Raw genomic sequence first — 23,777 nt, 5'->3', positions numbered from 1 at the left:
AGCCAACCCTAAACCCACCGTTAAATACCCCAGCTAGTCATTAGACACCTCCCTCAGAAACTCAAAGCCTAGGTACAGACACCCCTAGCAGACCTGCGAAAAACCCAAGCCAGTCCCTACAGACATTTCGTGCCTGATTCCGATCTTGGTGAATGTGATACTCTTGTGACAGACATCACGTCCACCGTATTACAAGTTCCATAGGGTATAATGGAATTTTAATTTGGCAGATGAGATATCTGTCACGTTTGTGACGTAGTAACCCTGTCCGCCAAGATTGTAATCAGGCCATTAGTCTCTTCCGAAACCTCAAGTCCGCCCTGACACCATCCATAGGCCATCAGAGACCCACCAATGATATTCTGACAACCCAATTCATCCATATATACTTCAGCCCACCCTCTATCCACCTTAAAATACCCCTATATGGTCCTTAAACAGTACCAGAGATCCTCAACCTGTCTTCAAGTACTCTCAAATGGTTCTTTGAGACTAATTAGAGACAGAGTGCCTGAATTTAGATATTCCCAGCTTGACCTTAAACACTCTAGTGAGCCTGAATACATTATCAGAGAACCTCAACTTGCCATCAGGCATCCACAGTTGTTACTTAAGCGCCCATGGTCTACTCTCAGAATTTCTTGGGTTACCCCAGAACCTACCACCTACCTACTAAAAACATTGGCAAGCCCTCAAAGGGTCCTCAGCTGGCCTCCAATTGATCCCATTTACTTACTGCTTGTCCTTACACAACTGGCCTAAAACAGAGACCCAGGCCTGTAGACATCTCTCACATGTTGTCAAACAGCCGGAGACCCTCAGTCAGACTTCTGAGACACCTGCCTACTTATTAGAAACCATCTGCTCACCTTCAGACACGATCAGCTGGCAATTGGATACTTTCATTCAGCCTTCAGACTCCTAGCTGTTACACCATCATTTTGGCCTCAGTGAGGGTCAGGGACTTTTATTTTGCCCTCGGTCACCAGCAGATAACACTTCAAGACTGTCATCTTACCCTCAGTAGCTCATAGATTTCAGACACACCCTAGCTCCTTCTTCAACAGCCCGAATCGACACTCAGAACCCCTTGGCATGCCCTTTGACACCCCCTGCAGGCCCTCAGAGAACCTCACCAGCCTCTAGGTACTCTCACTCTCCCTTCACACAACCCCAGGCCACTAAAATACATTAAGGCCTTAAGACATACCGACCCATCCCCAGTCTGCCTTCAGACACCACCAGCTGGTATGTACAAAACTGCTCTCAGAGGCCAGTGGTTTAACACCTCCAAAATGCCCGCCAGCATTCCCTCATAATCCAGAAGCATCTTCTTAGAGGCCTAGGCTGTCCCCGCCCTCAGCTGGTCCTTAAACAATCCCCTAAGAAACCACTAGTGGCCCTAGAAAGCCATCAAAGGCCCCTCCACCTATCTCCAGTCACCTCCAGCTTACATTCCTCTTGCCACACTGAGAAACTTCAAGCTGGCCATCAGAGCAGCCACAAGACACAACCAGCTGGCCTTTAGGGAGCACTATCCTGCCTTCAGACCCCCCTCCAGTCAACACTCCTTAACTTGCCAAATAGGTTCTGACCTTCAATGACAGGGTAACATGCTGCATCCCTACCCAAACCTACCTGTAGCTTACCCCCACTGGATAGAGATGGCTACTTCATTGTTCTTGTTTTTTGACTTTTTGTAGCTGTTTATCTTTGTGTTCAAACTACCGGTCTTATTTGTGACTATTGAAACTCAGACATTCCTCACTACAAGAGGTGAATAAGGCTTGAATGGAAACTTGTTAAGTAGAATTTAAATAGAAAGACTATCAAGAAGGGTTTATCTCAATCCACTTTTTCTCTTTATTTTATATTCCAGTAACTTGGTGATACAGGTAACTGAACAAATTAAACATTCCATGCACTGGAAATCAGAAATAACCATTTCTACAATGCTGTGGTAGGTAAGTGTTGGTGATAAGGTTATATGACAGAGAATGTTGAATGTACTGTCTAGTTAATGTAAGCTAAGCTATAAACAAGACAAAGAAACTAGGATCTTCCTATTTTGTCCAAACTGTAAAACAATCCTAGCCCCCTCACTCCTGACCTACAGAAAATAGCTAAAGACCCTCCTTTTACCATCGACTATTCTTTTTCCAAAGTCCCACACTCCCGCCCTCTCGGCCTGACCTGTCAGCATATACAGCAGATACTTTGTTGAATAACAGAATACCCCAATCCCAAGACATATCAATAAAGGCCGGAATATAACAAACATATTGATCATGTACAATATGAAAACAATAGTTTGCTATATACATTGTATTGTATTGTATTATATTGTAATTGCATTTATATAGTAACCACCACCACCAAAACAAATATGTCCACTACGACAAACACTTATTCACGTATAAGAGCATCAGTTCACTTTTACAAAGGGTAGGTCATGATGTAAGTAGTAAAGTATTTTGATGACCTTTGAACTAGACTAACAGTAAATAGAAGGGGAATAGCACCGAATAAATGTTTGTAAATGCAGAAATCGTACATCTCTGTGACAGCGTATTTCAATTTCTAAAGCCGTCTCTAGGTTCAAAATGCACGCTGAAGTTCCTATGGAGTGAGTTCTTTGCCACCCTCGTACATCCTTCCACTTGCTATGAAGCCACAGATCATTGGAATGTAACCATGGATAGCACAAGGGTGGTGGAGTGCCTGACTTTTGCACTGAACTTACAGATCGCTCTCAATAACAACGTAGGCATTAACATACTGTAGTCAACCTTAGTAATGACTCCCTGGTTTCCCTCACCAATTCTGGCCAGTTTCTCTACAGATAATCTTACCTTGCTGTCAACAATTAGATTCCTAATGCATCCTATGAATCCCTTATAGTGTAGTCCTTGATCGGGATGAGATATCACATGCTTGATGCCTCCAAGCTGCAAAGGCTGGTAAACATTTAGGAATCTGAAAAGAAAGTGAATGAAAACAAACTGAAAAATGTAACCAAAAGATGAAGTTCTCAAACCTTTTTCTGAAGCTCCTATTTTCTGCTGTATTCTCTGAACTTACCTCTCATGTCCTGGTGTCTCGCCTGAAACCTCACATGCCACTTGTGCCTCTTGTGACATCTCCACTGCGGAAGCTCTTCCGTCATTCACCACAACACTTGAACAGTGATCGAGAATCATCTGCACCTTCTGAACAAAAAAGTTTGTATTAACACATCACGTTTGGGAAAAACAAATCTCCCCACTCCAAGCAACCCTATTACAATAATTGATAATGTCCTCCAACCCAGCTGGTTTTGTTTCTGACCTTTTGTACAGGCTCTTTCGTGAAAGCAAATAGACATGGGGGTTCTTCCTTGGATCATAAAATACTTGATTTGCTAAGCGAAAAAATCTTCCCATTTGTGGAGCTAGCACCGGTGGAGTAACTGAAGAAAGTTATAAATTCAATATTGCAGAATACTCCACTTGTGAAGAATACTTTGATGGAATTACCTTTGAATAATGTCTTAGGTGCTGGAAGGTAATTACATTAGAGTATTCTCCACTGGCAAAGAATATTTTTTGGGACAATTCACCACCTCCACCACAAATCAGATCATTTTCCATTTAACAATATCAACTTTAAATCAGGCCCACAATATCACCCGCGGCACCGACTCTACCGACACAAAATCTGATAGCTCCCTAACACCCTCCACAGTTCACCTCTACTGTTGATGGTTCGAAGTTCCGCATCAGTAGTTATGACCCCTATGTCAGTTAGATGGGAGCACATTCAGGCAGGCATAGACACGATAATACTGGGAAACAATATACAAAGACATGAGGTCCATACATTTATTGCCCACTGGAGGCAAACACTACCAGAGCGTACAACGCTACTGCCAAAAGCATAAATCAACAGGAAGGCCCCCCTCCCCAAAAGGCTCCCTCTAATGTCCAACGAGTATAATGGATGTGATTCAGTGATAACATGTATGGGTAGACCTACAACTGTTGTACACCCACCTATATGTATGTGTCAATACATTGCAAAAATGTTGTGGTATAAGAATTGTAAAATCCCAATAAACACATTTTAAACACACAAACAAATCAACTTTAAATCAGACCCAAAGAATCAAAATAGATGGATTGCCAATATATTTTCAACAAGCATCAATATCCTATTCTCATTTATTTGAACAATAGTTTTGTGAAGTACTGCACATCACCTTTTGGGCACTTTACATTGTTGCGGACTTTCGATTGCTCACACTGTGCAAACCAAGCCCGTCTCTAATTTGTTCTAGCTTTAAATTCTATTTCATGAGACCCACCTGATTCTTGACCCAAAATTGGTGTTCAAATATTTATCCTATTTCTGTGTAGCAGGTTACTACGAATTATAGTGATAATGATATTAGCTGGTTGCAGTGAAAATAATTAGTACTGTGCTAGCTGTTAGGTGTTCAGGTTGATAGTAACCAGCATTATACTACACTTCTCCATTCCTAAAATAAATCAGACTGAGACTGTAGCACATGCAATATGGCTGGTAGTAGTGGTCTTCAGACCACCCCTTTTACAGCAAATATAATTGGCAGTGTCTATCAGTTAAACAACAGTGAGTTGGTGATATTATGGTACCCAGCACCCTACTGCCAGGGATGGCAACACGAATTGGTCCAAAAGTTCCTCTCTGTAAACAATATAGACAAGGATACCAAGCACTCAATAGAAGTCCAGACAAAGTCAGTCCATAAAATAAGGATTCTTGTAGATGTGTTAAGTCTGTGATTTATTGAAGACAAAAGCCAGGTAACTGTAACCTGTACATGCATGTTGAGAACTGCAGAAAACAGCCAACACGTGTTTTCTCACAAGGTGACTTCTTCATGGCTGTGGATGTGTATAAACATACGGTCGTTCAGATATGTTTATAAAACATATACATGTTTCAGAAAATATAAACGTTACGACCATGTGCTCCAAAAAGATGAAAAATGTGGGAAATGTAAAGTATAAGTAACATCCTCATCAAAGATATGTCAAGACAGTGAGAGGGTGATCCCTTAGATAACAATAAGTAAAGTGAAGAAAATGTTAAGTCTGGAACTTTATGACCCAAGATCCCAAGAAAATATAGTAACTTCAGATAGCAATCCCCATCTGGTGAACTGGTAAGCGTAAATGATGTCCAACTGTGCACAGATGAGGAGAGAAGAACACAAGAAAAAGGTACTGACCTAAATAAATAATAGTGTTCTGGCCATGGTTCCTGTTTTCTGCTGCTCTCCACATGCATGTACAGGTTACAGTTACCTGACTTTTCTCCTCAATAAATCAAAGACTTAACACATCTACAAGAATCCTTATTTTATGGACTGTTTTTGTCTGGACTTCTACTGAGTGCTTTGGTATCCTTGTCTACATTGAGACTGTAGTACCACAGTTGGATACAGAGACTTTATATAAGAGTCTGGGATGATGGTAGATTTATTGGTGATATATATGATAAAACAGGGTCTTGGAGAATGGGTAAAGGGCCGAGTATTGAACCAACAGAGGTGATGGGTTGAATGCTTGCAAATGTATCAGCCACTGGCATTGGCTTGGCTCAGCGTTGCATTAAAATATTTTTGTTTGCCCACTGTACCACTCAAAATGGAGAGCAATCATAAGCACATTAGTCTTGGTCCTGCCCTGACTGAAATAGTCCAGCCCGAACTGCCAAGTCATGTCAAGACACACTCCCAGAGGTACTGTTGAAAACAACCTCACAAGAGTACCCATCTCTCATGACCAGAAAACCACCCCGACCAAGGCCCAGATAAAATGCATCCTACTAAATTGTAGATAGGCAGCACGTCATGCCACTGACATAGCTGACCTTAATATAACCAATGAACCCGACATTATGATTTTAACGGAAACTTGGCTAACTGAGTCATCCATACCCATTTTAGACATTTTAGTTCCCCCAAACTACTACATCACAAGACTAGCTAGACCCGATAGGATAGGTGGTGGTATTGCCTGCATTCATAGGAACAATCTCTCTGTGAGCCGCTCAAACACCCCGGTGTTCTCTTCCTGTAAATACGTTTGCCTACACATTACTAGCATTAGCAAGCCAATATGCTCACTACACTCTTTCTACCATCCTCCTGGTAACAACCTCACCTTCATCGAACACATGATGGATATTTTAGCAGCAAATGTCGGACAACAGAATACACAGATCTTCCTGGGGGACTTCAACCTCCACTGGAACGATATTAACGACCCAGAGGTCAATAGCCTCAAACTTTCCTGCCCGACCTCAATTTGACCCAAATCTGTGACAGCTCCTCTCACGAAAAAGGCTCAATCCTTGATCTAATAATTTGCAAAGCAGACTCTACATCAAATATCAGGGACCCCGCCTAACTGCTCCACAATTATCGACCTCAAGAACAATTCCTCCTGGACTACCTTCAACCTCTACAGCGAAGAAACTATCCTAAACACGCTCACTACTCTGAATCTTTCTAATCATTTCACAGACTCCCTCCCAGCAATTCACCTAAAGACCTTCATGCCACTGCTAGTGCCCCTATGGACTAGGATCATAAATTCCTCCATCATGCCAGGAACCATCCCTGACATCCTCGAAGCTGGTCAGGTATCTCCCATCCTCAAGAAAGTATCAGCGGACCCATCAGACCTGAATAACTATCGCCCAATACCCAACATCTAGACCCTGGGCAAGCTACTCGAAAAAGTTGTCCACATGCAGCTTAGTAACCACATAGACCACTTCAACCTGCTCGACCAATTCCAATCAGGCTTTCGATCAGGACACAGTACCGAATCAGCCATGATCCACATAATTGATGACGCATTACAAATACTGGATCAAAACAAAGCCTGCTTGCTAATCCTACTTGACCTTTCCTCAGCCTTCGATACAGTCAAACACGACAACCTACTGGACCTCTTAAAGCATAGAATGGGGTTATCTGGAACAGTGTTAATCTGGTTCAATTCTTTCCTCCAAAATAGAACACAAAGATTCAAGATCAACCAATCATTATCTAACTCCACCCCTGTCACTTTGGGAGTACCCCAGGGATCTTCCCTCTCCCCAACACTCTTCAATCTGTTTATGGAATCACTCACAGAGCTTCTCAACTCCGCAAATATCCAATATTGCATGTACGCCGACGACCCACAACTCTACATTAAGGTCCAATCTCTTGAAGCCATCAAGTCCATTAACTCAATGCTCCAAGAAACACAGACCTGGCTAGCTAAGAACCATTTAAAACTAAACACACTAAAAACAGAATTCCTCTTAATAGCCTCTTCCAACCAAACAAGGATCATCGGCGAGTGGATGAAGCACCTAACTGCACTCGACGGTCAACCTCTCATCATTGATTCCGCTAAATCTCTATGAATAACCCTAGATAATAAGCTAAACATGTTGAAGCACATCAGCGCTGCAACAAAAGGAGCACATTTTCAGATAAATACACTGAGAAAATTGAAACCCTTCATACCTGCAAATGACTTCGAACAGGCAGTTCAAACTCTAGTAATTCCCAGAGTTGACTATCGGAGTGTCGCACTCTGTGGTCTACCCAAATCAACGACCGCTCCTCTCAGAGCCACAATCAATACAGCCGCCAGACTCGTCACAGGCACCAAACGAAACTGCCACATTTTCCCTGACCTTCATGCCCTCAACTGGCTACCTTTTGAGGCCAGAATCCAGTTAAAAATTGCCTGTATGACACATAAGGCATTACCAGCCTGATTCATCATCCTGAATTGCGCTCGCAAAGGGCCAGATTCTGAGAATCTGGCCCTTTGCGAGCTCTATTTTTGCATTTGGGATTCATCATCCCAAATGCAAAAATCGGTAATAGCGATTTCGCTATTTTGCAATGAATTACATTTAAGGAATCTCAATTTGAGATTCCTTAAATGCAATTCATCATCCATTTAAAAATTGCGAATTCGCAATTTCGGCCCGCTATTTACCGCGAGGTCAAACCTCGTGGTAAATAGCGAAAACTTAGAAAAATGCTTTTAAAAGCATTGGACATGTGTATGCGCAACACCTGTTCGTATTTACTTTTAAGGGGTGCTACAGGGTGTCCTTTGGACACCCCTGGCACCCTTTAAATCGCAATCTTATTTGCGATTAGCAAATTGCTAATCGCAAATAAGGAATACTCCCCATTCATTCCTATGGGCCTTTTGGCCCATAGTAATGAATGGGGAGTTATTCCTTATTTGCGATTAGCAATTTGCTAATCGCAAATAAGGAATATGTAGGAATCGCTTTTGTTTTTGCGATTCCTACATGAATGCCGTTTTGCGAGTCTGGAATAGCTATTCCTTATGATTCGCTATTTCAAACTCGCAAAAGGGCACTATGATGAATCAGGCTGTACATCTCTAAACCCCGAGGTACCTAGCGGAGAAACTAGTACTATCAGGTGGTAACAGGTCTACCAGGAGCTCTAACAACCTTCTACTTAAACCACAACATTTCTCCAAGAAAAAAACATACAATCGTACCTTCTTAGGAATGGCCCCCATGTTATGGAACGCCTTACCCCCAGAAACGAGACTTAATCCATCTGCGGCCTTTTTAAAAAAAGAAGTGAATTCGATTCTCATGTCCAAATTCACTTGAACTTGTCCTATACACTCCTGTAGTTATGCGCTAATCTTTAATTGTTCCCAGTACTGTATTCACATAATTCACTGTATTTATATGTATATGTTTGTATATGCCATTACCTATATTTGCTCTGTAAAGCGCTCTGATACCCGCAAGGGTCTTGTTCGCGCTATATTACAAAGCCGCCAAAATAAACCACAGACTGGTTTCAATGAACTAGACATTATACAAGGATAGGCTCTTTGCAGGATTTGTGTGTGAACTTAAACGCGTCAGGAAGAGCGCCGGCACCGACTTACACCGATAAGCGAAGTGCCTCCTGCTTTACTTCTACCTAAAGGTATTTTTGTTCCACGGAGTACAGTGAGATCACAGTTAGTGGAAGAACAGAGAAAGATGTCCAGTAAACCTTCAGTGTCCTGTGTCCCATACCTTTCCATCACTTGTAATCTGTATGTTATGCCAGCGACGGTCGGCCACGTTGACGTTGGACGGGAACCGAAGGACTAGCGACCCAGACCCATGGCTGACCGTTAAAGATGGTGTGCCTCTCTTTAGCTCTATTGGAAAAACAAAGCATTATTTATCAAGCATTACTCTTTCTTTTGTGGCATTTTAATCTATAGTATAAAAGGTCAGTTTGCTTATAGCTTTTACAGTTATTTATAGGCCTAGCTGGAATAACTTTGCTTTCCGATGTTTGGAACATTGAACTGTTGTAGGTGCAACCTTTAGGGCTAGCATATGTCCATCTTAATATTGAGGCTTGCATTTTGTTTCAATTTTGTGCATAATAACGTTAGCAATATGTAAAATAAAACATTGAATCTAGGCAGACTTGCTTCAATAGTTGGTCATTTTGCAGAAGTCTGTCTCTAACTGTAAAAGGATGCATGACCACAGGATTGTTAATGCAACCACGAGAGTCAAGGGGCACGAGATTAGGGCGACAGATTGAAATCATGCGTGTTCTGCATAGAGGTGGGGATCCCAAGAATAAAGCAGGTGCAGGTCAGCAGAGAAAGTAGCCAAGGACGTGAAAGGAATAACAGCACTAGAAAGTGAATTGTTAAGTTCATCAAAGGCAGTTGAAGATGCATATACCTTTTAATGTGATATAAATACATGCAAGTAAGCCATTTTTACATGAATAACTTTTTGTGAAGCGTTCTAATGATTCAATGTGACTTACTAAAATGCTATTTAAAGGGTGTTATGTAATGTAAGATTTTCTATGGAGGCACAGTAAGGATGACACAAGCAGAAAAGGCATGAGCTATTCATTTTTCCTTAATAATTTGCGCTAACTGTGGTTCGATTTCAACTGTACACTTAATTAAGAGTTCTGTGGCAGTTAAATCTGTCAAGGAATGAAATATGTGATGGGTGGGAGGCTATATGTTCAGCATTTCTTTTCTAGTGGCGAGATGTGCATCGGTGTGCGTGCGCGGGAGTGCTTTTAGTACCATCTTATCGACAGCCATTACAGAGGCATACATTGACCTCGACAATACCTATGCATTGACATGGCTATTAGTTCAACCGGAATTAAGATGGCTGGCCAAATTTACTCTTCTAACTCAAGTATTGGCAATGGGGGCACAAGAGCAATGTTGAGGTCACAGCAATTAGAGTGTGGGCAATATTGGTGTGGAGGTTTTGTTGATGTTAAGGTATGTCGATGTGAAGGCTGCTGATGTGAAGGTTCGTCAAGCCAGGCACTTCATTGCAAGGTACGGTCGGTAGACCGTTACTAACATTTCAAACGCTATCTTTGTGCTTTACTGAAAGTCTCTTTTTCGAAGTGATCATCTCAGGTATTTGTAAGCGTGCAAAACGACCTCCCGCCAATTTGAGTTGATATACACGGTGCTCACTTGGGTGTGGTTTAGAAAACCAAGGATATCACCCACTCAACAAGGTGTTTGGGTTAAACACCTCTGGGTCAAACCAAGGTAATTGGGAGTACCCTGCAGGCACTAGGTCAAGACACACAAGTGGGCTAGCATCTTTATTGGGACAAGTGGGGGGATGCTGGGAGGTAGGTATTTTCTGGATCTCTACAGATTCCACAAGTTACATCACAGAAATGCAAGGAAAATGTGTGATGTTAGGTAAAGTTTGAGGTTTGCAGGGCATTGTGGGTAAGAAAATATTATGGGATCCATGCGACGCACACTGCCCTGGACTTCCCGGGGTGTCTAGCTTTCAGAAATATCTGGGTTTGGTAGGTTTCCCCAGGTGGCGGCCTACTCAAGCCCAAAAACTATAGCCTTTACCACAGCAGGTGAGTCGATATTGGGATTTAGCCCCTCTCTTCTAGCCCAATGTAAAAACAACACCCAAAAGAATCATGTGAAAGACTGTTGCACTTGTAATATAGTGGATGGGATATTCACTATGTTTGTGATGAGGTTCTCGCTGCTGACGTACTCCCAGGCCTTCCCCCCTCGTAAGCTACGGAGCAACAAACAGATAGTTGACAGTAGTGAAAATACACAGACTCATTCCTTAATAGGTGAAAGCAGCGAGATGGCTGAGGTTTTGTGCATCACTATTGCAATGTTTACAAGAAAGCAGAGAAGGTTCCTGGAAATAGATTTGAACTGTTTTTTAGACCATTACACTGCCGCAAGTGGCAAGCGAGCAAAGTGGGCAGCCTTGGAGGAAATTTATGTCTCTGGGGTTTTTGTGCTCGCCAAAGCATGCCAAATAGTAAGGCCTGTGGTAGCGATGGCATTCCGACTAAAGTGCTTAAGATATTCTTAGTTAGTCTATTTAACAAGTTTAGATCTGAGAAAGCTATCCCCCAGTCCTTTAAGGAGTCAATAATTTTTAGCTTCCTTAAGAAGGATAAGAGTGCCAATAATGCAATTTCCTACAAACCAATTAGTCTGTTGAAATCCGATTATAAGCTATTTACGAAAACTTGGACCTCTCGTGTTAGTCCGCTAGCTAATAGTTTAATATATAAGGATGAATGTGGGTTTTTACTAGGCAGACAAATATCAGCCAACACAAGTTGTTTATTCCAAGCAATTGACTATTTTTCTAACAATAAGGAGAAGGCCTCCATTTTAATGGTGGAATCAGAGAAAGTATTTGACCTGGTCAACTGGGATGCACTGGTTTTTATTCTTAGGAAATTTGGATCTCCAGAGACATTTTTAATAATATTATAGAATCTCTGTCAAGAGGCAACAGCGTAAGTGATTATCAATGCGAATATTGCAGGATGGATCAATATCAACCGAGGTACACACCAGGCTTTCCCCCGTCCCCAATGGTGTTCATTGAACCACTCGCAATGAGGAGCTGTAGCGATGCTACAATAATTCCACCATTAACTGGGATGGTCAAAATCAAGATTTTCGCTGACAACATCATAGTAGAACTTAAATCCGACATAGCAAATATCCAGAATACGTTAAATGCAATCACAGAATTTACCGGAGTAGTGTGTTATAATGTCAACCAAACAAAAACTGAGATAATGCTGTTTAATACTTCTCCTAATGATCTTCCCCAAAATTTCCAATCTCAATATTCAGCCCAACGACCTATAGGATATCTAGTAATTTATGTAACAAATGATTATTTTCGATTATTTCAATTCAACTACTAAGCGACTTTCTATCAAATAAAAATGCTGTGGACAGATGGAGTTCTCTCCCTCTATCCCATATTTAAAGAGTGGCCCTTCTAAAGATGTATATCCTTTCATTGGTACTTTTTGAATTTACTACGCTTCCCATTATAATTAATAGATAGTATTTTAGAGAGCTTGATCAACTGTTTCGAAAATTCATTGGGAATAACAGGCAACACAGGATTAGCATAGCAGTATTGCAATTTGATAAATTACAAGGGGGACTTGCTTTACATCACTGTCAAACATATTATCATGCTGCACTTTTCGATAACATAGCTCAAATTATTATTAACGCCGAAGCACTAGACAATTTTATTCTGCTACAAATGGCCAGAGTCAGTAATTGAACTATCGCCCTATTTAAAAGTACCTAAACAGGAGGGATATATTTAAAAGTGGGGAGTCTCGAATTGCCATGCCTTTGTTTCACTAAAGGATTATCAGTCTTTTGGCATCACCATCTCAAATGCAGTGGTGGAACGTTCGAAGCGGAAGGGGTTCACCAGGATAGGAGATCATTATAATGGTGAGAGACGCCTAACATGGTATGAAATAACCCTGCGCTTAGTGGAGGCAGCCAGAGACTTGGCATTTAGTGGACAGCAGATCAGTAGCCTACTCTCCTCAACATACTCCATTTTGATCCCAGAGACTTATGTGTTGATGCACCTTTTGTATAAAAGTCAGTTATTGGGCTTGGGAAACTGGTCCTGGCCTATAGAGAACAAAAACAAGAATGTTTTGGTTGATGAATTTTTTATTAAAATCAACCGTACTTCGGGTTGTTAAATTACCAAGGGTGAATGGTGGTCGTATGTCGCAGAATTGGGACATAAGTCTTTGAGGGACGCAAATTTTAAAAGAATGGCTTTTATGTCAAGGTGGCTGGCCTACTATACTCCCCACAGACTGCATTGGATGATCTCCACGTTCCAGATCAGTGTTTTCGTTGTAAGTTAGATGGAGTAGGGGACTGGTTACACATTTTTTTCACATGCCCCGCATTCCATGATTTCTGGGAGCGTATTTTTCAGATGCTTACAGATATTACACACATTCCCATATCCCCAGAACCTATGCTTTTATTATTTGGCTCGTCCCATGTCACTCGAATGGTCAATAAGAGAGTTCAGTGTCTCCTCTATATTGGCATTATTGGGGCTCGTAGCCTTATATTGCAGAGTGGAAAATAGAGGATATCCCTTCTTTGGGACACAGGCAGGCCAAAATGCATAGAACAAAGGTATTTGAGAAGGCGTACGTCAGATGGGTGGGGCGCTTCTCAAAATGCAATGCAATATGGGCCAGTCTGCAGTCTGAACAAGCTTAACATCGATGGCAAGGTGTAAATATAGTAGCTACTAACTACATATTAATTGATGGTTTGAGCTGCTGATTTCTTGAAGCAGATTTGACAGTCATTTAGGATGCATAGAAGTATGCAGACTTTTTGTTTTAAGCTATATTTTTACACTGGACATTTACTTGCTCCGTGACAAATGTTAAAATTCTAAAGTTGTCTGTCTTCATATCATATGAGTTTGCACTATGAATTGCACTTGGCACTTTTACGTCATCACTTTATAGCGAATACATGGAATATGTGATGTTATTCAATGGAGATGTATTTATGTATTTTGTATCAGCACCAACGTATTTGCTTCTGTTTTCTCATATTTCTCATGTTATGGCTATGAACTGCTCAATACAAAATCAATTGAAAAAAACAACGTATGTGACAGAGTTTGCAATGTGCCAAACTGTAAATAAGGCCCCTTCGTTTTTTTAGTGCTATGAGAGGGTTTTTGTTTTTTAGAGTGTAAGAGCAGCAATAATGGCAGTACCTACCTGATGTGCCTGGCAGTCCCAGCCTTTGTTTCTAAGCTTATTTGAAAAATATACTTGTCTCAAGTTTGCTAAGGAGCAGGTATCTAGATTGTGCTTGAATGTCAGGTCTAAAAGCTAATTAAAAAGACTGAGGCCAGGGGCCATACAATTCGTCCCAACACATATCACTGGTCTAACCCCTGCTTTCCCAATATGTTCATCACTTCTTACCCGAGTTCTGAGATTGACTGTCCACTCAGAAAGAATCGTGATTTGGCTAGAGATGATGGATTGATTTATCAATGTAAGTAGCAGAGGTCTTATAGTTCGTTTTTGGTAGTGTCCGTTCCGGTCCTCATTTATTCCTCTGTGTTAGGAACAGATTGCCAAGGGGATGAAAACTCTTAGATGAGCCTGGAAACCTAGGGCAGATCGGGCCTCTGGGTCATAGATTCCATGAGTGGTGTCCACTTTCTGAATAGAGGCTGGACTATGGACAGAAAAGGGCACACATTTGTGGAAAGCCGGAAAGGCTGTCTTTGCTTTGGAAATGGTATTAAATCAACTACCCCGGGCATATAGTTCTTTAATTTGTCCCGTGGTAGTCCCTGGCACTAATTTTTGGGGACTCGGCCTTATTATTCACCTTTAAACCTTGACGCAGAGCAAGACAGAGAAGGCAAACAAAGGAGAACGAAGGATGAAGAGAAAGATTGATAATAGTGATGAAGCGAGAAAGCAGGGATCAAAAAGTGCTTGCAAGATAGAGTATAGAGTGGTGCAGGAAAAAGACACGCAGCAGAATCAAAACAAGGCAGTCTTGCTACCTTGGCATCCAACATCACTGCAGAACAAATTAAGCACTGCGTCTGCATCAGGCGTGTAACTGGTCTTTCTTAGTTGCTAAAGACAGCACACAAGTCTGCATGTAGATTGTGACATTACTCTGAGCATTTGTTGGAATCAAGGAAGCTTATAACTATGTTTTGTCAGGGATGAGCCTTTGCTCTGCCTTTATTTGGGAGGAGGACATGAATGGTTAATGGTCTACTGTTGGCTCCATGGAGTGTGGATTATGGGAAATGCTTCATTGTTAATGTACACTGCAGTGGAGGATTGCTTCCAAGTATTGGATCACGACCGTCCATGAAAGTCACCGAATAACTGTGTGGCAGTGAATTACAAATTGAAAACACCCATCGAGAAATGGAAATTGACTTGGGGTGCTGTCAGGGAGGGATGGAGGGGGAAGCAATGCGGTGAAGAGGTGAGACAACCAGAAGTCACGGAGAAGGGGAATAAGATGGGATAATGTGGGGATAAGCACAGTGAAGAGGTATATGGGTGGTGAGTTGTAATCACTAACTGAAGAAGGTTGGAAGATAACCGAACAATGTCAGAAAACAACAGTCTGTAGAGACCACTGGGAGAGCACTTGTAATGTATCACCCCTTTAATGTAGTATGCCTATAGTAGTATGAACAATAAAATATGTAAAAAAAAAGCCACATCTCTTTATTAGAGTGAATGATAATCTTAGACACGTACTGTATAGTCTATCTGCAGCAAAACAAAAATTCAGTGGATCAGCCACTGTTTTAGAAACAATTCAATGGCGGAAGAATAACTCCTACATGGCTTTCTTCACTAAGCATTGCAATACGCACAAACAAACCCCTCTGCTTCCAAAAACCACAAAGAGCAATAACAAATGTTCTGACCGAGAAGAATGAAATCTTCTGCATCCTCTTGCTGCTGGTGGGTCATTGGTCCAGTGTAGAGTAGAAGGCCATCTGCTACCTCTGTGATGAACTCCAGAGATATTCGACTCTCAAAGCAAAGGCTAAGAGCGGGAAACCAGGCATAGCCGTGGCCGGTGAATGTGCGTTGTGTCTGCTGGCATTCAACACCATAGTAAAAAGGCGGGCACTGGCATCTGGAAAAAGAAGGTGTTGCCTTGGGTTTAGTTGTCTGCTGTAAAACTGTTGCAAACACATTTTCAGATTAGGTGGATATGGAAGGAGGCATTATGGACATTGCCTTTTGTTAGAATATTTTACAAGCTGCTACAAACACTAAGGGCCTGCTTACGAGCTTGGCAGACAGGGTTACTCTATCATTATATCCAATGGAACTTGTAATACGGCAGACGGGATATCTGTCACGTTTGTGATGGAGTATCCCATCCGCCAAACTCATAATCAGGCCCTGAGTGATTTAGTTGACATGTTATAATATGTTGATAAGAAAAAGAAACTGAATCCAGTACGAAAACACGTTCTCACATGTAGCCCAGATGTGTGTCCATACAGGTTCCTCCATTCAGGCATGGGTTGACAGGGTACGAGGCGCAGGAGAGGTGCTGACTTTCCCGTGCGGCGCAGGTGCACTCAGCTGTGGTGAGGACAGTCACTGAAACCAGCGAAATACCACCAGCAGCCACGACCGTCGGCACGTGCTTGAAAGTCTTGGTGCTGACACATCCGGTGCTATCGCTGCAGTTTGTACTGGCACACTCATTCACACCGATCTGCTGAATGTGCACACCCAAAGAGGTTTGTAACTGTGAAGCAGAAAGTAAGAAAGGACAAGCAGTAAGTCACATGAAAAACAATTGAAAAGATTGTAATAACGGGGGTAACTCAGTGCTGCTCTTTGGGGTATTAGAGCCTGGCGTCTTTCACAGGTTCAAACTATTCTGTCTACTTGTCAATGCCATTGTGCAGTACTAATATTGAACAGCCTACAGTTTTGTCTTTGCTATAAATACCTTGCAGTGTAGTGTAGTTCCTATATTCCCAATAGGCTTTGCGCATTGGAATAATATATCCTATAGATGTGACGTAGGACTTGTGTCTACTAGGTCTCTATCAAATATACTAGACTTAATTGTGAGTGCCAGCTAGCTCAGAGGTCACTAGAAACTTTCTCGAGTTCACAAGAGGGATTAGTTTCTAACAACCTCATAAACATGACAACTGTGTTTCCCCAAGAATAAACTGATCTTCAGAGTAGTGGAAACAATGGATAGATATTTCACTCAGTCAATCGTGCATGCTTCGTTTCACCAGAGGTGCAGAGAAATAGATAGATGGGCGTTTTCAATAAAAAGGATTTATTGAACAGTCTTCTTTCTCAAGCATAAGAAATAAACTTCTATAATCGTAAGACTGGTTGCAAAATATAATGCATACAGTAAAAAGAGTAGAATACAATAATACTGTAAGAGCATTGTATGGTTTCTAAACCATAGATAAATACATACATAAATAACAAAGGCTAAAAGTACTCAACTGGTGCTTCTAAAATACGCCTACCCTGATGTACCTAACCTAAGCTTAATATGAGGGAAGAAGTAAGTGAGGTGTAGTATTAATGTACTATTCTTTTGCCAAGAATCTGTCCAAGATTTCTCTTAGGGTCTAATCAGCTCCGTACCTTGATTTGGAATGAAGAAGGTCAGGCTCAGGACTCGATTTCCCAACAACCCGCAAGGGTAGCTTGGAAACACTGGAGCTGGATTTCTCGGCAGGAGAAAAAACAGTGTCTCTCTCAGTGCGTCTGCTGGAGGGTCGGCTTCCTTCGGCACTTGCAGTAGCGGGGCGTGTCGGGCAAGTAGATAGTCGAACTGCTCCAAACCACTGTTTGTTTGCTATGGCAAGTGTGGGCATATTTATACCTTGAAGGTACCGAGTTTGACATAAAGGTGGACATAATAACGTCATCAAAGAGTCTCAGTTCTTTAAAAACTCCATGAGTTCTTGGACAAGTCAGTTTTCGAGCAAGGGGAAGTCCCTAGCTGCTGAAGCCGAGTTTTCCAAGAAATCGTTGGAGATTTTCGGAACTAGTGGAAGTAGCCCTGCCGCATGCATGAGCTATGTCTTGATACAGCAGTTCCACCTGGGCCACAAAAGAAGATACTGCAATTCTGTCTTTGCCAAAAATTAACTCTGTGCCGTTCCCTTTTCTGAAGAATCCTGCAAAGTCAACCTTCAAATCCCTATCTCTCCCAGATCTTGCTGACATTCTCTACTCCTCAAAGCCACTTCTTTATGAAGATGATCTCTTAGATGATATTGTCCTTCATCAAAGCTATCTCTTTGAGAATGCTCTCTTACCCCTACTTACTGCTGTTTGTCAATTTCGCTCCATTCAAAAAATCTTTCCAGGCGCTCTCAAGACAGGTTCGTCCCACCCTAAAAGAAATCTAAAATAGATCCTGATGACCTCACCAACTACAGGCCCATCACTCACCTATCATTCATCGTCAAAATCAATAAGAGGACTGTCTGACTCCAAGTTCACATCAATGTTAACCATCTCCTAACTACTTCAATTCTGGCTTCAGATCACGCCGCAGCACGGAGAGCGCTACCTTAACATCATAGACTATGCCCTGCGGACCACAGATAAAGATGACCTCTGTCTCATGATATTGCTGTACATCTCAGCTGCTTTTGACTCAGTCAACCACTTCACCCTAATAAATACCCTGGAGTCTCAAATGGGATTTACAGGCAATGTCCTTCACTGGTTAATCTTCTTCCTTTCCAACCAACCCAAGTTTATTTACAAAGGCACCTCCATGTCACAAAAGATGCCTATACACTGGGGGCCACCCAGGATTCCATACTGTCTTGTCATCTTCACCCTTTACGTGTAGCCACTTGGTGCTCTTCTCACAGATAACAGCATTGTGTATGCCAATGATACACAACTCTATTTGAAAGTCTTCTCTGCATCAGGCATTCAACGCCTCAAACACTGTCTGCACATCCTCCAAACCTGGAAGTCCAGCACCTACCTCAAGCTCAACCGAACCAAGATACCAAGACATAATTACTGCTATTTGCAAAGAGCAACAAATTGTACAACTTAAACCTGGCTCAATTATATGAACACTGACAGCTTTGAATACCAACTTACAACGAATGCTAAGTCACTCGGATTGTCCCACAACACCCGTCACCCCCCAAGGGAACGAATTGCCAAAAAACAAAGATGGTGTGGCACCATTCTTCTACAGAAAGTCAAACTCTTTTTTCCAGATGTTCAAGCCTTTGTACTCTTGCAGCTAGATGGTAGTAATGCCTACTCCATGGTTTTACGAACTTCACAATGGCCACCCGTATGGGCATCCTACATATTGCATGACGTCTCATCCAGAGCCCGAAGAAATATAATCAAATCGCCCCTATTCTGGTAAAACTCAATTTGCTCTCCTTACAAGCAGGTACCATCTTCAAAACCAGCTGCATAATTTGCAAAACCATCACAAGCTGCACTGCTGCTCACTTTGCAGACAAGATCACCATTTCTGGTGGTTCCCTGCACACCCTCAGCCAGGATACCATCAGACTGCAGGTTAAGAAGTGTAAAATAGAAAAAAAGACAGCGGGGCTTTCCCATCAATGCATGCAGGATCTAGATCAACATCCCCGTATCCATCAGGACTACCCCAACTCTGCTCTAATTTAGTATAGAGTTGAAGACTCACCTCTTGAAATAACACTAGATAGCAAAGCATTAACGTCCCAGAACCGAGCTTTCTATTGCCCTTTGAATTCATGCTTGTCTTTGATTGTGTAATGATCCGCCACCTTTTGGCTTGGTCCATACTATTGAAATACCATGTACGTATATTCTTTCCGGACAAAAAGATCATGATCCATTTCGATCTTTGCTAAAAAAAGAAAACAACAAATAGTTCTACATTTGCCAAAATGAACATTCTGCAATCCCTCCTTGGCCAGAGAAAACTACCTTCAGCTCTGACTCTGGGCAAGTAAATCTCTCTCTATTTCCACCACAGTACCAAAGTTTCCAAAAATAAAGAAGACTTCTTAGTTCTACAAACACTCGGGAGTTCCAGACTGGGCAATATAGAACCCACTGCTGCCCCACATTGGCACAAAAAATGGCATTTGAAATTCGATCTAGAACAAAAATGTACCTGCGTTTTTTAGTACCCATAATGGCCACCACCACGATACCCTAGGGTGCAAATTTTCAAAGAATTTCCCCTCCCTGCTTTGGCTTACGTAAGACTGCCTTGCAAAATGCAAGAGTGTGTGCGTGATGTCAACCATAGGTTTTAGTGTATAAAGCGACTCTTTGAGTACAGTTTGCTTTGACATAGTTTATCACATTTATATGTTTGTGCTCTACATACAGCACAAATGCAAAGTTAGAAACGTTTTGGGAAAAGCTAAGGTTACTCATGTCTCAAGATAGCTACATTTGTGACCCAAATCCCCATCTACCAATGTCAGTAAGTAGGGATTTGTGAGAAACCCAAGGGTGGTTTAATGGGAACGCCCATGTACAAACCATAGTACACCGTCTTCACAAATACGGAGCTTCTTTCTGGCACAAAACATGCACTAGAAAGCAATTCCCAAAATCTACATTCTGCTGATTGGTGTTACTTTTGTGGTGCAAACCCAGTGCAAATTGGTGGTAAATTTCCTCTTGGGAATTTAAACAGTGAATAATATAACATCTAAAATGATCTACAGTGAGGTTATATGGCATTCCCTACAAGCGCATGAAAAAATTCCATCTTTAGCAAAAAATATATATTGAAAATAATGAACAGGACCCACATTTATTTGAAATCATTATCTTGTCAATGAAAGATAACAGAGTGCACAGTTTTCTTGTTAAGTTAAATAGTTCCCTCTTGAGTACGATTGAAAAATTATGAGCGGCATCAATAACTATGTTACAGATATATATCAAGGATTTACTCTGCAGACCCGTTATGAATTACACAGCGAGCCACTGCACACACAACGTACCTGCTCTTTCGAAGCCGCTACGTTGCCTTCAAGTTTCACAGGCGGGTAATAGGGTGAGCCATGAGCTGCAAACCACACGTCAATCGCACGTGACTGACCCGGAACATTTAAGACGCTGAACAGATATAGGTTCTCCATGTGGGCAGGGATGGTCTGAGCGAGCAGCTTCTTCAGGGTGTTGTACCTACTTTCTTTTTCTGGAGATTCAGATATAAATTCCTCAGCGGTCACACCTGCACAATTCAAAGATAAATCTAATTAATGGAGCATCTTTCTTTTATCACTTCTTTCATCGCATTGAAATGGTTGTAGTTAGATGGCCTCAGTACCCTTAGAACTACAATGTTGTAACAGTGTCATAATAATAGGTAAAGGTACATATCATAGAAGATATGTGTGCAGCAAGGGTGAGTATGTTTAGTGACAGGGGCAAGTGCTGAACAGCAAGGATTAATATACGCAAAAGCTTAGAGGGATATATTGTATATGCAAAAAACAAGATGTATAAAATATCTAATTTGTAAAAAACCAAAAGCAAAGTGAGTATGGGGACCAAACTTTTTCTTAGGAGCACACCGGCAGTGCAGCTAAATGCTGTGGTTGCCTAATATAAAAACTGGATAGTTCAATTTCTACCTCCTGGCTCTTTCTGCCACCAAATTATACATGGATGTCCTTTATCACCCCCACTTGCTCCCTTTGTTACTGTGCTCCTTTACGTTACTCCTTCTATCTTCTTTTTTTGCCGTTCTCTCTCTTTCACTGAGCCAAAATCTAATGATGAAAATTAAGTCTTGGTCGTCCCACAAATAACTGTTATTGTCCACCTCCTGGAAGCACCTACACAAATTTAGGAATGCATATACCAATTAGCTTGGTCCTTGATACTGGTGGCACGGTTGTAGAGGTGCATGTCTTTATACCATCAATCCAGTCAAGAGATGATCCTAGAATCTCCCTTTCTCCACTAGATAAAAAAAAGGGCCACCTCATGTTTTGACACTCTGACTTTAAAAGGTTTTCGGAGCATAGATCTGCGGTATCTGAAGAAGCCCAGTAAGATGAGCTTTAGAGCTAAAATATTGAAACGGATAAAGCGAAAATGTGAAAAGCTAAATTGATGATAGCACCATTTATCTCTTGCATGACAGTAACCGTTTATTAATGGTAAAAGAAAACTAGAGTTAACAAACTTTGATACCGACTGACATTATTTTTGTTAATGGTCCCTGACTGGTTTGGTCAAAAAGGGAACTGTTTGTTTTTATATATAATGGTGAAATTCTGATGCAGGTTGGCTTAGGGAAAGGTGAGTGAAAACCAATGGAAATTATTTTCGTATTTCATCAAATTAAAAGATTTCCTTTTAAAGGTCTCTCCTGGTTGTAATTTATTTTTGGAGTGACCCTTGCTAACAAAGCTAATTGCATCTTCGGAGTCTGATTGGAAGCTTGTTTTAAATTTAAATTTAAATCTGGTGTTTGAATTTATACTTTTAATCCCTTCATGTACCTTATGCCATTCCAGGTCTGGCAGGGGCTCCTCCAGCACCCCATCCAGACATAGCTTGAGTAGTACTGCTGTGCAGCGGTAGGTGGTATTGATTGGCTCTACATGAGAGGTGTAGCCGACGTTCCCGGAGGAGCCATATACCACTGCTACACTTCAGGCTCTTGTGACATTGGCGGGGGTTGTAGATTGATGTTGCACTTCTGTAAGGCATTGAGGGGGGACTTGATTACATACCCGCTCCCTATTCAAGCTTAGTGGGATGGGGTGCGGGAGGAGCCCCTGACTGACCTGGAATGGCATAAGGTACATGAAGGGATTAAAAGTATAAGTTCAAACACCAGTTTTAAACTCACACAATTCAATATAGTGCACCAAACCTACCTAACACTGAGTATACTACATAAAATATACCCGGATCAACCCCGTTAGGTGCCCCAGGTGCGGGCAAGACGACGCCCAGTTTACGTTAGCGTTACAACGCTATGTTTTTTTTTCTTGGTGTGATTGACCGGTATACCTCTCAGTACAAAGCTTAATGTGTTAATACAAATGTGAAGGAAATATATTGTTTTTTAATTCCTTTTCCTTTTAGGAAGGGAACACATCCGTGAGAGATACTTTTATGCTCATTTGCAGAATGTAATGTTGGCCCAGAGTATTGTACTATGCTAGCAAGGTTAAACTAATAAAAACATATTTAAAACAATAAAAATCTTTGGGCCACCGACTACCTCTGGCATGTCTTATTGCCCCATGAAGCCATGAGGTGCCCTGACTGGGTTACAACCGGCGGGTCTACCTCTGAAGTGAGTTGGGCCCTCTGGATCCAAACCGACGCCGACACAAGCGCCTTCTTCCATCCTGGTTCCATTCATTCCAGTGCCATCTCCAGCGCTGCTGGCGCTGCTTGATAAAAACAAGCTCATCCTTATCCACGGGTCAAAGCCAGCATTGCTGGTACTGTGCAAGTCCCACCAACCCCAGGACTTCTTGCCACTAGATAGCCCCTTCCTCCCAGCAGTGGGAGATGAGGAGGAAGGGTTTGGTCTTATGGAGGAGGGTCCTGATTCAGCTGAGAACTGGTACGAGGAGCTGGGTGACACCAGTGGGCTGGAAACTTGCCCAGACTCTGCCATAATTTCCTCTCTGGGCCTGGTTTCAGAGGAAGGCACATCCTTCACCACTGTGATATGCAAGGCAGCGGAGGTCCTTGACCAGCAGCTGCCAGCTTTCAAAGTCAAGACCAATAGCTTGACCGAGGTGCTTCACCCAGAAGCAGGCTTTCTGCAGCTCATGCATTTTTG

The 23,777-nt window shown here is 41.9% G+C and overlaps 1 protein-coding gene across 1 annotated transcript in view; it reads right to left on the bottom strand.

Moving 5' to 3' along the window:
- The window catches only part of LOC147724457 (neural-cadherin-like), a 497,260-nt gene that overhangs the window by 21,210 nt on the left and 452,273 nt on the right, over window positions 1-23,777 (bottom strand). Inside the window, exons 21-26 of the mRNA XM_086966016.1 lie at window positions 20,962-21,194; window positions 16,447-16,724; window positions 15,883-16,097; window positions 9,115-9,242; window positions 3,082-3,209; window positions 2,853-2,976 (exon numbers count right to left, since the gene is read on the bottom strand). Coding sequence (XP_086822142.1) covers window positions 2,853-2,976; window positions 3,082-3,209; window positions 9,115-9,242; window positions 15,883-16,097; window positions 16,447-16,724; window positions 20,962-21,194 — 1,106 coding nt within the window. The remainder of the gene's footprint in view (window positions 1-2,852; window positions 2,977-3,081; window positions 3,210-9,114; window positions 9,243-15,882; window positions 16,098-16,446; window positions 16,725-20,961; window positions 21,195-23,777) is intronic.

This window comes from Lissotriton vulgaris, chromosome 4_1 (assembly GCF_964263255.1).
Source record: "Lissotriton vulgaris chromosome 4_1, aLisVul1.2, whole genome shotgun sequence".
In the NCBI taxonomy this organism is placed as follows: domain Eukaryota; kingdom Metazoa; phylum Chordata; class Amphibia; order Caudata; family Salamandridae; genus Lissotriton; species Lissotriton vulgaris.
This window is presented reverse-complemented; position numbering and strand designations above follow the sequence as displayed.